Raw genomic sequence first — 17,069 nt, 5'->3', positions numbered from 1 at the left:
GGGAAACAGTGGGGGCGAAGGACCTCCATGACTTTAAGATTAAGCTAGATAAGTTTATGGAGGAGATGGTATGATAGGATAACGGGCTTAGTCAATAGGTCAATTAAGTGCCACACTGGTAAATAGTACAATGGGTCAATGGTATGATATAACCTTTTCCAGAGGGTTTGGCTGGAGAGTCTTGCCCGCATGCTCGGGGTTCAGCTGACCGCCATATTTGGGGTCGGGAAGGAATTTTCCTCCAGGGAAGATTGGCAATGGCCCTGGAGGTTTTTCGCCTTCCTCCGAAGCATGGGGCAGGGGTCGCTTGCTAAGGAGTGGGTGGATCGGCTTATGTGGCCTGCATCTTGCAGGAGGTCAGACTAGATGATCATAATGGTCCCTTCTGATCTTGAATTCTATGATTCTATGATTCTATGATTCTTTTCTTTAGAACTGCTGCCCAGCCATTCGGTCCCTAGTCTGTAGCAGTGCATGGGATTCTTCCATCCTAAGTGCAGGACACTGCACTTGTCCTTGTTGAACCTCATCATATTTCTTTTGGCCCAATCCTCTAATTTGTCTAGGTCCCTCTGTATCCTATCCCTACCCTCCAGCGTATCAACCACTCCTCCCAGTTTAGTGTCATCTGCAAACTTGCTAAGGGTGCAGTCCACACCATCCTCCAGATCGTTAATGAAGATATTGAATAAAACCGGCCACAGCACTGACCCTGGGGCACTCCGCTTGATACCGGCTGACAACTAGACATGGAACCATTGATCACTACCCGTTGAGCCCGACCATCTAGCCAGTTTTCTATCCACCTTACCGTCCATTCGTCCAGCCCATACTTATTTAACTTGCTGGCAAGAATACTGTGGGGAAAAAAAACTGAGTAAAGTTTGTGACACCCAAGTTGCAAGCTCTGTGGCTTGCCAGGGCAAAGAGACCCTGAGACCCACCTACATGCATTCAAGGCCAGAAAAGGTTCCAGCGCTGGCCTTGAACTAACAATCACAAAGAAAAATTCAATTTCAACAGTGCTGCCAGCCTCTTCATGAACATGCTGCTCCCCACCCCCACAACACCCAGCATTTGCTCGCCTGTCCGCCTGTCCGTGTATACCCCACTCTCCTCCCCCACAATGCACCACTGCTGTCTGCCTGTCCATTTGACCCCCACCTGCCCCACAATGCCTAATGTTGTCCATCCTTTCTGTGTATGTCCCCCATCCCCAGAACCCACACTACTGCCACACAGTGATACCCCTCACCCAGGACTAGAACCAGATGCCAGACCCCACAGCGACAGCTCATAGAAATAGATCCTCAGACTAGGTTAAACTCAGTGTCTGCCTGCACCCGGGAAAAGGGGGAGATCAGCCTGAACTGCATCTTCAGGCTTGAAGGGAAGGCCAGCAGCAGCTCAGCCTGTGCAGGGAAGGAAACTAAAAGGCGCCAGCATGAGTAGTGTGGTTGCTCATGAGAGGACGGATGTTCCAGTTGGGGGATGGTGTCAGAGACAATCTGCTACAGTGTGCTCCACATTCCACGACAGTCTAACACACACCCCTGCCCCAGAAGGCCTCATGAAGCCTCTTTGGTCTGTGCATTAGGCAGGACGTCCATTCCCTATTTTGACTGGTTTCAGGCCTCCGAGCCACTGTGATTTGGATACTGCATGTCCCCGCCGCCCCACAGCTCCCCTCCACACACCCACTGTACTTTCTGGGACCTCCTCTGGTGAAATTTACACCACAACCTGGTTTCCTCTAAGCCAGAAACATGCTTTTATTTTTACTGCCTTTTGGTGCTTCTCATCCTCTCCAGACCCAGGGATGTAGGGGCATAGAGAGAGCAGACCCCTCTCCCCACACAAAAAAAATTGTTATCATTGTTCTGAACCTCTAATCCTGTGAGTGTGAGATGTCAGCAACTCTCCTGTCAGTTCTTCTTTGGTCCAAACGAGCTCACCCGGCCTTAGAGGCCACAGGATGACTCCAGTTGAAGTCACTGGAGGCTCATGGTCAGTGTAAATTAGGCCATTTATTTAAGTCCCTACATGTAGATTTAGGGTGAAATCCTGGCCATGTTGGGAGTTTGCCTCTGATCTCAGTAAGACCAAGATTTCACCCTTAGTGTTTAATTTTTGGCTACTGGCTGTGAAAATCATGGCTTCCAGTCTTGCTGCAGAGAGCACTGTTTTGTTAGGCTGCTGAAAGAGTCTGAAGGAAACCCTCAGTTAATGTGGCATTCTGAGACCAGGCGTGAAAGATGGAGATTTGAAAACACAGAGGCTCTGATTTTTCTCTCAGGGAAGCCAGTACAGTCTGGAGTGACCCAGTGAAGGCAGAATGTGAGAGCAGAATCTGGCCAGTGCACGGCTCATTCTTGTTGTGAACCCTGTGGTAACACAGATACCCACTGCAGAGGCTTTGGCTGCACTACCTAACAGGGCAGTGAAATTTGGAAACCTTGAGTAAACCAGAGGAAAAACCACACCGCCCCCAAAAATGAACCCAACGAGGCAGACAGAAGGACACAGTAAGGGACAAGAAACTGATCTTAAAAACAAATATGTGTCTAAACTATTTCCAATACCTTTGTAGTTCCAATTTTACCAGGTAAATCCCTTGGTGTTTCTGACAATACTAAACAGTTCAAGTCACCGTGTTCCTGAATTCCTGCCCAGATGGTTCTTGACTTGAACCCTGGAACCCTCCCTGAGTCCTCAGCACTAACCTTAATGCAGAAACAGGCAACTCACCAAAATCCTGCTCAGCTCAGAGAGGAAATCTCCTTACGGCGGTGGGAAGGCAGAGCCCTGAGAATCAGCATATGAATCTCACATGTCTGACACTCGCCATGCTGGGCAGCGATTTTTATGATTCTCCTGTACAGTCCCTGCAGACTCTCACATTGTCTGACTCTTCCTAGCAGTGGGAAGAGCAGAAAATAGACCCTGGAGAACTTCAGTTTGAAAGTCTCCCCTGGGACCAAAGAAAATATTTACCGATAACAAGAGCTCAGATTGTCAGGGCAAACTGAGTATTGCAGACTGTTCAACTTAGCAGCTGATGATGGCTTTCTTTTCTGTGTTCAATGTACTGCCATCTGCACTACACGTGGGAATGCTGCCACAAGATACTGGACCAAAAACCATTTTCAATTGATCGTAGCAGCATATTGCTGCATAGCACCCATGCAATTGTAGTAGCCAATCCATTGCCTCTGAAAAGTCACTGCCACCCTGTGGAGGAAAAATCACACGATCCTGAATTGATGCAAGTTGAAGTGGATGGACAATGTTTTCTTCTCCCAGGATTCTTGCATCAAAAGTATTTGCCAATATCCCTTTGTGAGGTCTAAAGTAGATACCTATCTGGCAGGTCAAACTGTTCTAATAGGCCAGCTACTATCTGCATCGGGTAAGCATCACATTTCAATACTGTGTTGATTTTTCAGAAATTAATGCAGAAACGGATTCTGCTATCGTGTGTCAAAACTAGTGCCATGGGGTTTCTCCACCCACTCTATAATTCCTTCACCAGAGCCAGGACCAAAATCACCTAGAGTTCATCTCACATGGTATCCCACATTTTATGTGTGAATCCTGCTGGGATGAGAACAGGGTGGTAAAGGAAACAAACAACTGCTACATCTGGGTCTTTTCTTCAGGCTACAGTCTCTCCCGCATGCTTGTGTGATGAGTGCCTGGGGGCCTAATTTGGGCTCCGGATGGTATGAGTGTGATGGGTTTCACCCATGAGGTTCACTCTGGGAGCTGTGGGAACTGCTGCGCCCCTCTAACCACCCAGCTGGGCTGACCCTTGTTCACACTGCTTTGCTGGTGATTCAGCCTCTCCAGGCCCTGTTATCTCCCAACAGCAGAATCCCCACTCCCACTCTCTTTCCCCAGAGGCCTGCCTGACCTCAAGGACTCCCCTTCCATTCTGCTGTGTGGCAGAGTCGGCGTAATGGTGACACAGCAGGGCCCAGGGTTCCTGGGAAGCTGAACCCCCAGTCTCATCAAGGTCACTTAGGACAGGGGCTAGGGTGTCCCCACTCCAGGGTACTGTCTTCACACCACACCGGGCACTTCCCTAACCCACTGATCACTACATTAAATTCAAACCAAATATAATTTATTAAACAGCAGCTGTAAAAAAAAAATGAAAAGATGGGAAATGTTCCAGGAAACAAGGAACCCTGATTTGTGGGCATGGGAAACACCACAAACAGCCGTCTCTGGGATGTAAGAAATGTTCCCAATTTGTTCCTCACACGTCCCCAGCCTCCTGCCCAGGTCCTGGCTGCTCCGTGGTGATACTGCAGGGAAGGAACCTGGTCTGGTGGCGGTTTCATTCCCTCAGGCTCTAGGTGGCCGGACCTTTCTCCCCAGCATCTGTCCTCCCAGCAGATTCACGTCCCTCCTTCTGAGTCCAGCCTTCAAGGCCCTTTTCTCTAGTGATGTCTCCCTGTGCTGGGCTGTTTGCAGATGGCCCCATCTTGCTCTCCCCAGCTGCTCATTGTGCTCGGCTGCTGTGTTACTTGTGGCATGGCCGGCATCCACTATCCTGGCTCTGGCCCCACAGTTCCACACTGTAGCTCAGTGCTGGGACTGTTGGCACAGCTGGTCTGTGCCGACCCAGCTCCCGGCTCTGGTCTGTACCAGCTTCCCAGCTCTGCCTGAGCACTGCTGCTCTGCCTCCGGCTCAGGTCTGCCTTTTAGCTCAGAGCTGCTTCTCTGGTTCCAGTCCAGCTTGAAAGGTTCCCACATTTATACTGAATTAAGAGTCCAAAATCACTTAAAAACTAACACAAAAGTAGATCAATCTATTCCTTAAAACAACAGAGTTGGGTTTTTTTGTTTTGTTTTTTAATTAACACATTGGTCGATACATCAAGAAAGAAATGGAAGATTTCATTAGATCTCTAGTACGGATTTGATTTTTTTTAAAAAGCTACAAGACCCAGCAGGAGTTGGTCCACATTAGCAACAAAGCTTTGAGATGACAATCGCATTCAGAATCAAAACTGCAGTACTGGTATTTGTATCCCAGCTGAGGGTTGGCAGCTGTTTCACACAAAAAAACAGAGAATGATGGTGTGACGGTGCCCCCCCCACAAGGCTTTATGCTACATATGCCTGGAATATGTTGTATGTTACATATGCCGTGTAACATATCTTGGTAAAGGTTATGATCTACTGAATCTATTAATCCTATTTGTACGCATGTATCATTTTTGTACTTGAAGTTATGAATATGCCTGTATACTTCCTTGATTTCTAAGCTTTGTAAGGCATTTGGTCAGCTTCTTTAGAAAGGAATTTGCAAAGTTAAGTGCCCAATGAAGAAGCACTTAAGGAACAATGGATCTTGGAATGCTCCAATCCAGATAAGAGGACTACCTGAGGACGCTCAAGGAAGCATGTGAACCGCGGCTGCTATCCTGTAAATTCTGAGTCATTCATGGACATGTGACTTGCCCATGTGACTCCAAAACCCCATCTTGGAGCTGGACTTTGCATAGGAGAGAGGAGGGGGGTCTCCACCCACAAGAGAAAGTCTATTTAAGCCCCTGGGAGACCCCTCCATTTTGTCTTCACCTGTCTAAAGAGATAGCCTCTCCACGACAAAGATACCTGAAAGAGACTGGAACAAAGGACAGTAACCACAGGGGATGTGAGTGATCGCTGGACCCAGGCTAGAAGGAGACTAGTCTGTAAAAGGAAGCTTACTGGAACTGGTGGGGTTTCATCTGCATTCAGTTTGATTAGACATAGACTTGTGTGTTTTATTTTATTTTGTTTGGTAGTTCACTTTTTTCTCTCTGTTATTACTTGGAACCACTTAAATCCTACTTTCTGTATTTAATAAAATCTCTTTTTACTTATTAATTAACCCAGAGTAGGTATTAATAACTGGGGGGGGGGGCAAACAGCTGTGCATCTCTCTCTATCCGTGCTATAGAGGGCGAACAATTTATGAGCCGGGGAGAGAGGGTGTCAGGAGAAACGTCTCTCAAGATGGCTTCAGGGAACTGCTCCAAAGTACACTGTATTAGCTATTTTTTTATAACTTCTGCAAAACATAGTGACCCCTACTCGATCATCACTTTTCCTAACTTTCAATAAACTTCATTCCTCACTTATTTATTTGTCTCATATGTCCACTCCTCCCATTCTGATTAGCAGAAACTGACAGCTAGATTTTGACCTTGCATCTAAAACCTGCTTTAAAATTAACTCTAAAGTATCTAAAGTTCTATTTTATTAATTCATAGTGTCTGAGTGCACATCTTATGGTTGCAATTGGCTTGATCATATTCTGGGGCACACACCCCTGAAATCCAAGGTAATACAGTGCAGTTATCAAAAACAGTTTCACAACTCTCACCAATAAGCTCTAGTAGAATGTCCTCAGTTCCTGCAGCACCTTTCCTGTATTAGAACTTTCCAATGGAAACATTTGCTTTATCCTCCAGGCTTCCTGAAGAATTGGACATAGGAAAATAAGGCAAATTTTGCTCACTGAATCATTGTATATATGATAAAGAAGTTCAGTATCATAGTTGGTTTCTTTGTCTTTGTCTATCAGAAAGCAGAGCTTAAGTTTGTCAAACTGATTAAGAAGTCTGTTCAAATAGAATCTAATGGAAAGCCACCTTGCTTCAGAAAGATGCAGTATCGTCTAGTGGTCTGGAAGTCACTGAAAGGCCAAGTGATAGGGTGTGTGGAGGAGGGGTGACGCTGAAAGACATCAAGTGATGGTCAGAGAGAGGGAATGCAGCAATGGAGAGAGCAGTGCTTGGTGATGGAATAAGATGTTAGGTGTGAGGTGCTTCTCAGACTCTGAACTTCCACAATGATGACAAACAGACAAACAGGGAAAGAGCGCCCTTGACTGATGAGGAAGTATCCTTTCCCCGTCTCGTCACACAGGTTTAAAGTCAGTGGCCCCCAAGCGACCACATTCTGTAAGTGTATTTGCCCACTTTCTCCCGAAGCTCTTTGGTTTTGGCCCCATAAATGATAGGGTTGAGCATGGTCGGGAGGAGGAAACAGAGGTTCGCCAAGATGATGTGAATGTGGGGAGCGATACCCTGACCGAACCGGTGTGTCACAGTGGAGAAAAAGAAGGGGGGATAAGAAATCAGCATCACACAGATGTGGGCTGTGCAGGTGTTGAGGGCTTTCTGGTGGGCTTTCTTGGAGGAGATTCTGAGGACGGCCCTGATGATCAGACCATATGACAGGGCAATGAGTGTCAGGTCTGACCCGTTGACTACAAATGGTATCACCAAGCCATACATCCTGTTGACTGTGATGTCCCCACACGACATCTTTGCCACAGCCATGTGGTCGCAGTACGTGTGGGGGATAATGCGGTTGGCACAGAATGGCTGCCTGCTGAGGAGCAGGGGCAGGGGCAGAGAAAAGAGAACGGCTCTTATCAAACCCACTAGCCCTAGCTTAGCTATTTGTGCGTTGGTGAGGATGGTGGCGTATCTCAGAGGGTTACATATGGCAACATAGCGATCAAAGGCCATTGTGACAAGGACGGCTGAGTGCATCGTAGTGCCCGCGTGAAAGAAGAACATCTGGGTGAGGCAGCCACCCACAGTAATAACTTCCAATTTGAACCAAAATATACACAGTGCCTTCAGCACAACGGAGGTCGACGTGCTGATGTCTGTGAGTGCCAGCATGCAGAGCAGCAGGTACATCGGCTTATGCAGGGTCTGCTCTTTGCCTACAACAAACAGAACCATGAAATTTCCCAAAAGGCTGATAATGTAGGATGTAGAGAAAGGGATTGAAATCCAGATGTGGGCAGCTTCCAGGCCAGGGATGCCCTTTAGGATAAATGATGAAGGGTCAGAGGGGGTGAGGTTGAAAACTGCCATGACTCGGATAATGCATCAATCAGACTCATAAACGCTCAAAGTGCCTGTGAATGGATAGAAGCAGAATGAGGGAGGTTACACACTTTATAATAAATAATACTGTAAATATTTTATTGTTATTAACAATCTACCAAGGGGAGTGAGAAGTGAGGTGGCAACATTTACAGATGGCACCACGTTATTTAGGTCATACTCAATCTAGAGAAGTCCTCAGAGGGATCTAACCAAGCCAGGTGAATGGGTGGCATGATGGCAGGTGAACTTGGATGCCAATAACTGCAACATGCATGCCCATTGAAGAGAAAAACTTGAATTCGTCAAACACCGAACAATGTTCTAATTTAACTGTATGAACTTAGGAGATGGATCTGTGCATCATCGTACATAGCTCTGTGAAGCCTTGCTCAAAGTGAAAGCTTTGATGGAAAAAAAGCAAAACATTGGGATCCAGAAGGAGTGGGGTGGGGGTATATGTAGCACCCCCTTCTGGACTCCTCCCTGTAGCACTGGGCACCCTTCTCACATGGGATATTGCAGAATGAGAGGGACTCAGGCACGGGCAATGGGAATGATCAAGAGTCCAGGGAAACTTTCAAACAGAGAGAGGCTGAAAGGACTGGGATTGTCACCTTACAAAGGAGATGAATAAGAGGGGACATGAGAAAAGTCTATAAAATACTGATTCGAGTAGATTGAGAATGTGTGTAATTTAAGATTGGTCCTGCTTTGAGCAGGGGGTTGGACTAGATGACCTCATGAGGTCCCTTCCACCCCTCATAGTCTATGATTCTCCCTGTCTCATAAAACAAGATCAAGAGGACATTCAATTAAACTGAAACATGGCAATTCAAAACTGATAACAAAAGAATGCTTTCTTTGCTTAATGCTGAATTAGACTGAGGAACTTCTTGCCACAAGAGGTAGCTGAGGCCATGTGTTAAGTAAGAATCAGGAAGTGTTTGGACATTTATCTGGAGAGTGAGACTATCCAGTTACAACAGTTAAAGCTAAATAAATATTTTGGAATGCCTTTTCACCTACGTGTTTTAAGGCACAAGCCAATGTCTAGCTGTTAGGCATTATGGTGACACCCTCCTGATGGTCAGTTCATCCCCGCATCCATCTATTGCTGGGTTTCTTACACCTTTTTCTGCAGCACCTGGGGCTTTTACTATCAGAGAGAGGACACTGGACTAGATGGACCATAGGTCTGATCCACAATGCAATTCTTATATTCGAAAGGAGCCAGGTTTTAGCAAAGGAAAAAAGACATTATCATGATGGGCTATGACTTTATGCTTAACAGAATGGGCACAAATGGCACAAGGGTCTTGTATTTAGGGCTACAGGCCTGCACCTCTGTTACTTTCCTTGTTTCTTTTGGTGAGACATTTTCTTGCAGGCACCCAGCTTTGTCTGAGACATAAGTTACAGGTGTTAACTGACAAGTGTAAGCAGAGACATGTGTCAGCAATGCAGCTGCTAACCCCTCTCATGCCTGAATATCGATGAAGTTTTCAGATAACACAAAAATTGGGAGATCGTAAAGAGGGCAGGTCACTGATTCAGAGCAATCTGGATTGGTCAATAAAGTGGGTTGAAGTAAACAATATGTGTTCTAATATAGCTATGTAGAGATCTGCATCTAGGGACAAAGAATTTAGGTGATGCTTACCTGATGGGGGAATATCGTGGGAAGCACAATGACTGCGACCAAATTTGGAGGTGTGAAGGGATAATTATCTAAACATGAGCTCTCAGTGTGACCAGGTGCCCAAAAGAGCCAATATGATCCTGGGATGATAAACAGGGGAATCTCAAGGAGAGGTATAGAAATTATTTTACCTCTGTATTTGGCAGTGGTGCGACTGCTGCTGGAATCCTCTGTCCAATTCTCGTGTCCATGATTAAAGGTGAATGTTGATACACTGAAGAGGGTTCAGAGAAGAGTCACAAGAATTAGCAAAAGATTAGAAAACCTGCCTTATAGTGATCATAGAATCATAGAACTGGAAGGGACCTCGACAGGTCGTCTACTCCAGTCCCCTGCACTGAAGGCAAGACTAAGTATTATCTAGACCATCCCTGGCAGGTGTTTGTCTGACATGCTCTTAAAAATCCCCAATGATGGAGATTCCACCACCTCCCTAGGCAATTTATTCCAGTGCCTAACCACTCTGACAGTTAGGAAGATTTTCCTAATTTCCAGCCTAAACCTCCCTTGCTGCAATTTAAGCCCATTGCTTCTTGTCCTATCCTCAGAGGTTAAGAAGAACAATTTTTCTCCCTCCTCCTTGTAACATTTTATATACTTGAAAACTGTTATCATGTCCCCTCTCAGTCTCCTCTTCTCCAGACTAAACATACCCAATTTTTTCAACCTTATCTCATAGGTCATGTTTTCTAGACTTTTAACCATTTTTGTTGCTCTTCTCTGGACTTTTTCCATTTTGTCCACATTTTTCCTGAAATGTAGCACCCAGAACTGGACACAATACTCTGACTGAGACCTAATCAGCACGGAGTACTGGAGAAGAATTACTTCTTGTGTCTTGCTTCCACTACTCCCACTAATAGATCCCAGAATGATTGGGGTTTTTTGCAACAGCGTTACACTGTTGATCCACTATGACCCCCAGATCCCTTTTCGCAGTGCTCCTTCCTAGGCAGTCATTTCCCATTTTATATGTGTGCAACGGATTGTTCTTTCCTAAGTGGAGTACTTTGCATTTGTCCTTATTGAAGTTCATCATATTTACTCCAGACCATTTCTCCAGTTTTTCCAGATCATTTTGAATTTTAATCCTATCTTCCAAAGCACTTGCAACCCCTCCCAGTGTGGTATCATCTGCAAACTTTATAAGTGTACTCTGTAGGCTCATCATCTAAATCATTGATGAAGATATTGAACAGAACCAGACCCAGAACTGATCCCTGTGGGACCCCACTCGTTATGCCCTTCCAGCATGACTGTGAACCACTGATAACTACTCTTTGGGAATGATTTTCCAACCAGTTGGGCACCCACCTTGTAGTAGCTCCATCTAGGTGATAGACTCAAAGATCTTAATCTGATAAGTTTAATACGGATGGTTAAGGCGTGACTTGATAACAGCCTGTAAGTACCTACACAGAGAACTAGTATTAAATAATAGGCTTTTCAGCCGAGCATACAAAGGTGTAACCGGATCCAATGGATGGAAGTTGAACTTAAAGAAATTCTGACTGGATGGTGAGAATAATTTACCATTGGAACAATTTTCCAAGGGTCTTGGCAGATTCTTCATCACAGAGAAATTTTAACTATTTCTAATACATTTGTAATTCCAATTTTACCAGGTAAATCCCTTGGTGTTTCTGGCAGTACTGAACATTTCAAGTCTGAATTCCTGCCCAGATAGTTCTTGACATGAAACCTGGAAACATTCCTGAACCCTCAGCACTAACTTTAATGCAGAAAGAGGTAACTCACTGAAATCCCGCTCATCAGTGAGGAAATCTCCTTACGGCGAAAGGAAACCAGGGCCCTGAGAATCAGTGTATGAATCTCACATGTCTGACACTCGCCGTTCTGGACAGCAACCTTTATGATTCCCTTGAACAGTCCCTGCAGACTCTCAGGTTGGCCAGGACTCCCAGACAATTCCCTCAGTGCCATGAGCAGCCGGAGGAGCAGAAAATAGACCCTGGAGAACTTCAGCTTAAGAGCCTCCCCTGGGAGTGAAGCAATGATTCGCTGATCCCAGGGGCTCAGATTGTCAGGACAAACTGAGTCTTCCAAACTGTTCAGCCCGTTGACAGACGTTTGGCTGTGTGTGTGTGTGTGTGTTCTTTCTGCCTGCTGCACTGACTCTGGCTAGATAGCCCTACAACAGGATCCAGTTGAACTTCCCAATAAATCCACTGACAGTTTTCAGTGAAGGAAATTGGTCACGTTTATTGCCAATGAGGCATAGTGCTAATGCCCCATATCAGTGGTTGCAGGTTCACTAACACATGTATGCTAAAAGAATGGACCGGCTCAGGGAATGGTAGGACTTTCTATTCTCCCCTCATTCAGAGAAAGACATTGCCTCTGAGATACGTCTTTATACACAGATGCAAACAAGTGACATATTACTCCTGATGTATTAGAGTGACACCCTCTGATGTATTGAGATGCCACCCATTGACGTATCCAGGGGCTGTCCATTACCTTGTACGTGTTAATTTCATCAAGCATCTCTATCCATTATGCTGTTATCCTGACCTTATCCCTTAAGATAGGTCAGCATCTGCCTGTTATCTTTGGGGAATGGGTTTGGCATGGAGGTGTTCTGATACCACCTTTCTGGAATGTGTTTGCATACATATTCTAGTGCCTAGCACTACACAGAAATGTGTGTTTCTGCAATATCAGTCCTGTTCCTGCCAGATTCTGTAAGATGGGCCTGCCCCTTGCTCACAGCTTAGCTTTGCTTTATAGCTGCAAAGTTTTGACTACTTTAACCCAGGTCTCAGGCCTCACACCAGGCCTCTGCCACAATGTTTCAGGCCCTCTTCCTACTACACAGCCTAGCAATTGATGATGGCATTCTTTTCTGTATGTGCAACAGATTAGGGAAAGTCCATTGATGTTCCTTTATAAAATGTGGGATACCATGTGAGATGAACTCCAGGTGATTTTGGCCCTGGGAGTGGTGAAGGAATCACACAGTGAGTGGAGAAGTCCCTGTGGTATTAGTAGTTCTGACACAGGATAGCACAACCTGTTTCTGCATCAATTTCTGAAAGACCAAAACAATATTGAACTTTGATGCTTACCCGATGCAGAGAGTAGATGAACTGCTAGAACATTTGGGAGTTTCCAGACTTTAGAACTCACAAAGGCAGGGGTGAGCTGGAGCCGGTTCGCACGAACCCGTTGTTAAATTTAGAAGCGGTTTTAGAACCGCTTGTTAACTAGCTTCCCTGCGAGGGAAGCTTTGATGGGCTCTGCCTGGGAAGCCTGTAATTCCTCCTCCCGGCCGCCGGGGGGCGCTGCGCTGTGCTGCGAGAGCCACGTGAGCTGCCTCCTGGCCCTGTTGCTGCTCCTGCTCTTTGGAGCTCTGGCCCTGGGGCTCCTGCTGCTGCCCCGTGAGTCCCCGGCTGCGTCCTGCTGCTCCCAGCTCCCCCCCCCGTGTGTGAGTGTCTGCGCCTCTCCCCCGCCTCCCCTGCCCCAGCCCCTCCCCCGCCCCCTGCCCCCAGCCACCCCCTGCTCCCAGCCCCTCCCCCGCCCCCTGCCCCCAGCCACCCCCTGCCCCAGCCCCTCCCCCGCCTTCCCTGCCCGCAGCCAGCCCCTGCCCCCAGCCCTCCCAGCCAGCCCCCAGCCAGCCCCTGCCCACAGCCCCTCCTCCCAGTGAGTATCTGCGCCTCCCCACCTTCCCTGCCGCCCCAGCCAGCCCCAGCCAGCCCCTGCCCCACCCCAGCCCCCAGCCAGCCCCTGCCCCAGCCACCCCAGCCAGCCCCTACCCGCAGCCGCCCTCTGCCCCACCCCTGCCCACAGCCACCCGCAGCCGCCTCTGCCCACAGCCGCCTCTGCCCGCAGCCAGCCTCTGCCCACAGCCAGCCTCTGCCCGCAGCCAGCCTCTGCCTGCAGCCCCTGCTACAACCACCCCTGCCCGCAGCCACCCCTGCCCACAGCCGCCCGCAGCCACCCCTGCCCACAGCCACCCCCTACCCGCAGCCGCCCTCTGCCCCACTCCCTGCCCACAGCCACCCGCAGCCGCCCTCTGCCCACAACCGCCCTCTGCCCGCAGCCAGCCCCTGCCTGCAGCCCCTGCCACAGCCACCCCCTGCCTGCAGCCACCCTCTGCCCCCAGCCAGCCCCTGCCTGCAGCCCCTGCCACAGCCACCCCCTGCCTGCAGCCACCCTCTGCCCCCAGCCAGCCCCTGCCACAGCCACCCCCTGCCTGCAGCCACCCTCTGCCCCCAGCCAGCCCCTGCCCCCGCCCCCCCCAGCCGGCAGCCCCCCCCGGCCCACAGCCGCCCGCAGCCACCCCCTGCCCACAGCCACCCGCAGCCCGCCCGTCTGCATCACCTGCCCACAGCCAGCCCGTGTCACTCCCTGCCTCCAGCCAGCCCTGCCCCACGCCCCTATCTGCAGCCAGCCCCACATCCACTGGTGCCCTGCAGTTCCCAGGGCAGTAACCCTGCGCACCTGCTTCAATGATGGGGGGGGGCAGGGAGCAGCTGGGACCCACACATGTGCACACCCTAGAGTGACCAGACAGCAAGTGTGAAAAATCGGGACGGGGGTGAGGGGTAATAGGAGCCTATATAAGAAAAAGACCCAAAAATTGAGACTGTCCCTGATCACCACCCACACATGTGAAACGGAGCTCATTTCTAGTTCAGCCCCATCTTTTTAAAAAAGAACTTTAGGTAGGGTTAAAATACATCTGTATTTTCCTGGACATGTCAGGCTTTTCGGTTCTTAATCACCTCCTGGGAAAATATGGATGTATGGTAACCCTATTGGTACAAAAAATACATGCTGTCGCACATCCCTTAAATCAGAACTTTTTATAGGGAACCCGTTGTTAAATCAGAACTTTTTATAGGGAACCCGTTGTTAAGATTTTGGCAGCTCATCACTGGGGGATACTGGCAAATACTGTTGATGGCAGTATCCTGGGAGAAGAAATCCTTTTCCGTGCCCTTTGGCCTGTATTAATTTAGGGTCACCTCATTTGGCCTCCACAGGGTGGGAGTGACTTCTCAGAGGCTAATCGACTAAATATTACTACTGCATGGGTGGTATGCAGTGCTATGCTGCTACAATCAATTGAAAATGTTTTTTGGTCCCGTATCTTATGGCAGCATTCCCACACATAGTGCAGATGGCAGGACATTAACAACTGCTACATCTGGACCTTTTGGTCAGGCTACCGTTCCTCCCCCATGCTTGCAGATGTTTCCAGGAGTTCTCTTGTGTGGGGCGGGAGGCCACTAGATGATGTCTCACCCCACCTTATATAGAATTAACATATAGTGGGAATATTTTGTTCCAGAAATAGTTCCCAGTCCACCACAGGTACCCAAAATGGAGTTCAGAGTCATGTGGTCTGGTCACATGCCCTGCTGCTGAGTCATAGCAGCCATTGTCCATAGGCTGTCTGGAACATTCTCAGGAACACTCACCAGGTGGGGATAAGCTGCTCCTTCTATTGTTTCCCCTAATGGCCCATTACCCTAAATAGGCCCTTCACAACCAGCTGTCTAGCTTGGAAGCATTTTGCCTAGTGGGTGTCACCCGGTTGTAACTACATTTGAAATACAGCTACATAGTCAATATTCATAACCTCGGATGCAAAAACGATATATGCGCACTGAAAAGGATTATCCTATGACACCTTACAAGACATACCTTGTACAAAATGTATCATAATTATGCCATAATCATACAACTCTGAAGAATACATGGTACAGTGTGACAGTGAGGTTATATGGAGGAAGGCTTGCCAAGTGGGGAATAAGCTTCTCCAAACACCTATTGTTTCCCCTAATGGCCCATTACCCTGAATAGGCCCTAGTTGTCTAGACTGGAAGCATTTTGCCTAGTGGGCGTCATTTAGATGTAACTACATTTGAAATACAGATACAATGTCAATATTCATAACTTCAGATACAGACATAGTATATGCACACAAGTAGGATAATCCTTTTCAGCAAATCATAACACTTCCAATGACACCTGACAAGACGTATCTTGTACAAAATGTATCATACCGCATTATCCCCCACACTTACTGTGAGCATATGGCTGTGGCGAAGATATTGTCTGGGGACATCATAGTCAACAGGACGTACTGGAATGGGTGACCTAGGGAGGTGGTGGAATCTCCTTCCTTATAGGTCAGGCTTGACAAAGCCCAAGCTGGGATGATTTAGTTGGGATTGGTCCTGCTTTGAGCAGGGGGTTGGACTAGATACCTCCTGAGGTCCCCTCCAACCCTGATAGTCTATGATTCTAAGGCCAAAAATATAACCAGTCCAAAAAAGAACTAGATAAGTTCATGGAGGATAGGTTCATCAATAGCTGTTAGCTAAGATGTTCAGAGATGCAACCCCATGTTCTGGGTGTCCCTAGCCTCTAACTGCAAGATGATGTGACTGAACGACAGGAGATGAATCCCTCAATAATAGCCCTGTTGTGTTATTTCCCTCTGAAGCCCTGGCCCCTGTCAGAAGACAGGATACTGAAGTAAATGAACAATTGGTCTCACCCAATGTGGCCGTTCTTATGTTCTTATGTGAGTCTCCCTTTTCTTCTCTGCTTACCGGACCTCATAGCTGATGGGGCCCATATACCCCACTCCCTCTAATGGTCCCTGCCATTGAACCAGGAATTTTAACAGTAAACTTAGTAGTAACAAGAACACTCAATCACCCAGTCTGAACACTTACAGCTGGACCCCTTGATTATAGGCCTTCTCTGTACCTGTTGTGCATTTAGCAAAATTCTTCTAGCAAATGCCCACAGAGTCCTGGAGAGATTTCTTATTTGAAGAATGTATTGGACTATGTTCATTGTCTGGGGTCTTTGCTCTTCCATTTCTCCGAGCAGGTCTAAAAAGCCTCAAGGCTGCTTCCCAGACAGCAGTTCAAAGGGAGAAAACTTGGAGCCTTGAGGCACCTTCCTCATAGCAAAAAGGAGTCTGACCTTCACGGCCCTCCTGTCAGGCGACATCTCCTTCCACTGGGCCCTCTTCCCATGGACCCACCTTGCTCACTGCCGCTGCTCATCACGCTCGGCTGCCATGTTACTAGTGGCACAGCCGGCATCCACTATCTTGGCACTTGCCCAACAGGTCCCTGCTGTAGCTCATCCCTGGCTACCTGTTGGTGCAGCTGGTTTGTGCTGCCCCAGCTCCCGGCCCTGGTCTGCTCCAGCTCCCCAGCTGTGCCTCAGTGCTGCTGCTCTGCCTCTGGCCGTGCTCTGGCTCTTCTGGCTCACTGCTGCTCATCTGTCTCTGGCCCAGCTCTGCCTTCAAGACGGTTCTCTGGCCCCTCTGGTCTGGCTGGAGTTGCCAGATTTTTCAAACAAAACATGGTAAAGGACAGCATTAAAAATAGCCCAAAACATATGTAATGAAAAAAGACCCACATTATATTAGTATATTATTTATTTCTAATTGCATTCAATGATGGTAGTCA

At 47.9% G+C, this 17,069-nt stretch overlaps 1 protein-coding gene across 1 annotated transcript; it reads right to left on the bottom strand.

Annotated features, from left to right (window-relative positions):
- Positions 1-6,935: 6,935 nt before the first annotated feature.
- Positions 6,936-7,892, bottom strand: LOC120399081 (olfactory receptor 52N4-like). The gene has a single exon (XM_039527013.1). The coding sequence runs from the start codon at positions 7,890-7,892 to the stop codon at positions 6,936-6,938; it is 957 nt and encodes a 318-aa protein (XP_039382947.1).
- Positions 7,893-17,069: the final 9,177 nt, after the last annotated feature.

This window comes from Mauremys reevesii, linkage group 1, assembly GCF_016161935.1.
Source record: "Mauremys reevesii isolate NIE-2019 linkage group 1, ASM1616193v1, whole genome shotgun sequence".
In the NCBI taxonomy this organism is placed as follows: Eukaryota; Metazoa; Chordata; order Testudines; family Geoemydidae; genus Mauremys; species Mauremys reevesii.
Note: the sequence above shows the minus strand (reverse complement) of the source record. Positions and strands in the feature narration are given on the sequence as shown.

Bases quoted from the DNA above. Each gene is read 5' to 3' on its own strand.
- LOC120399081 (XM_039527013.1), bottom strand. From the start codon at position 7,892: ATGGCAGTTTTCAACCTCACCCCCTCTGACCCTTCATCATTTATCCTA.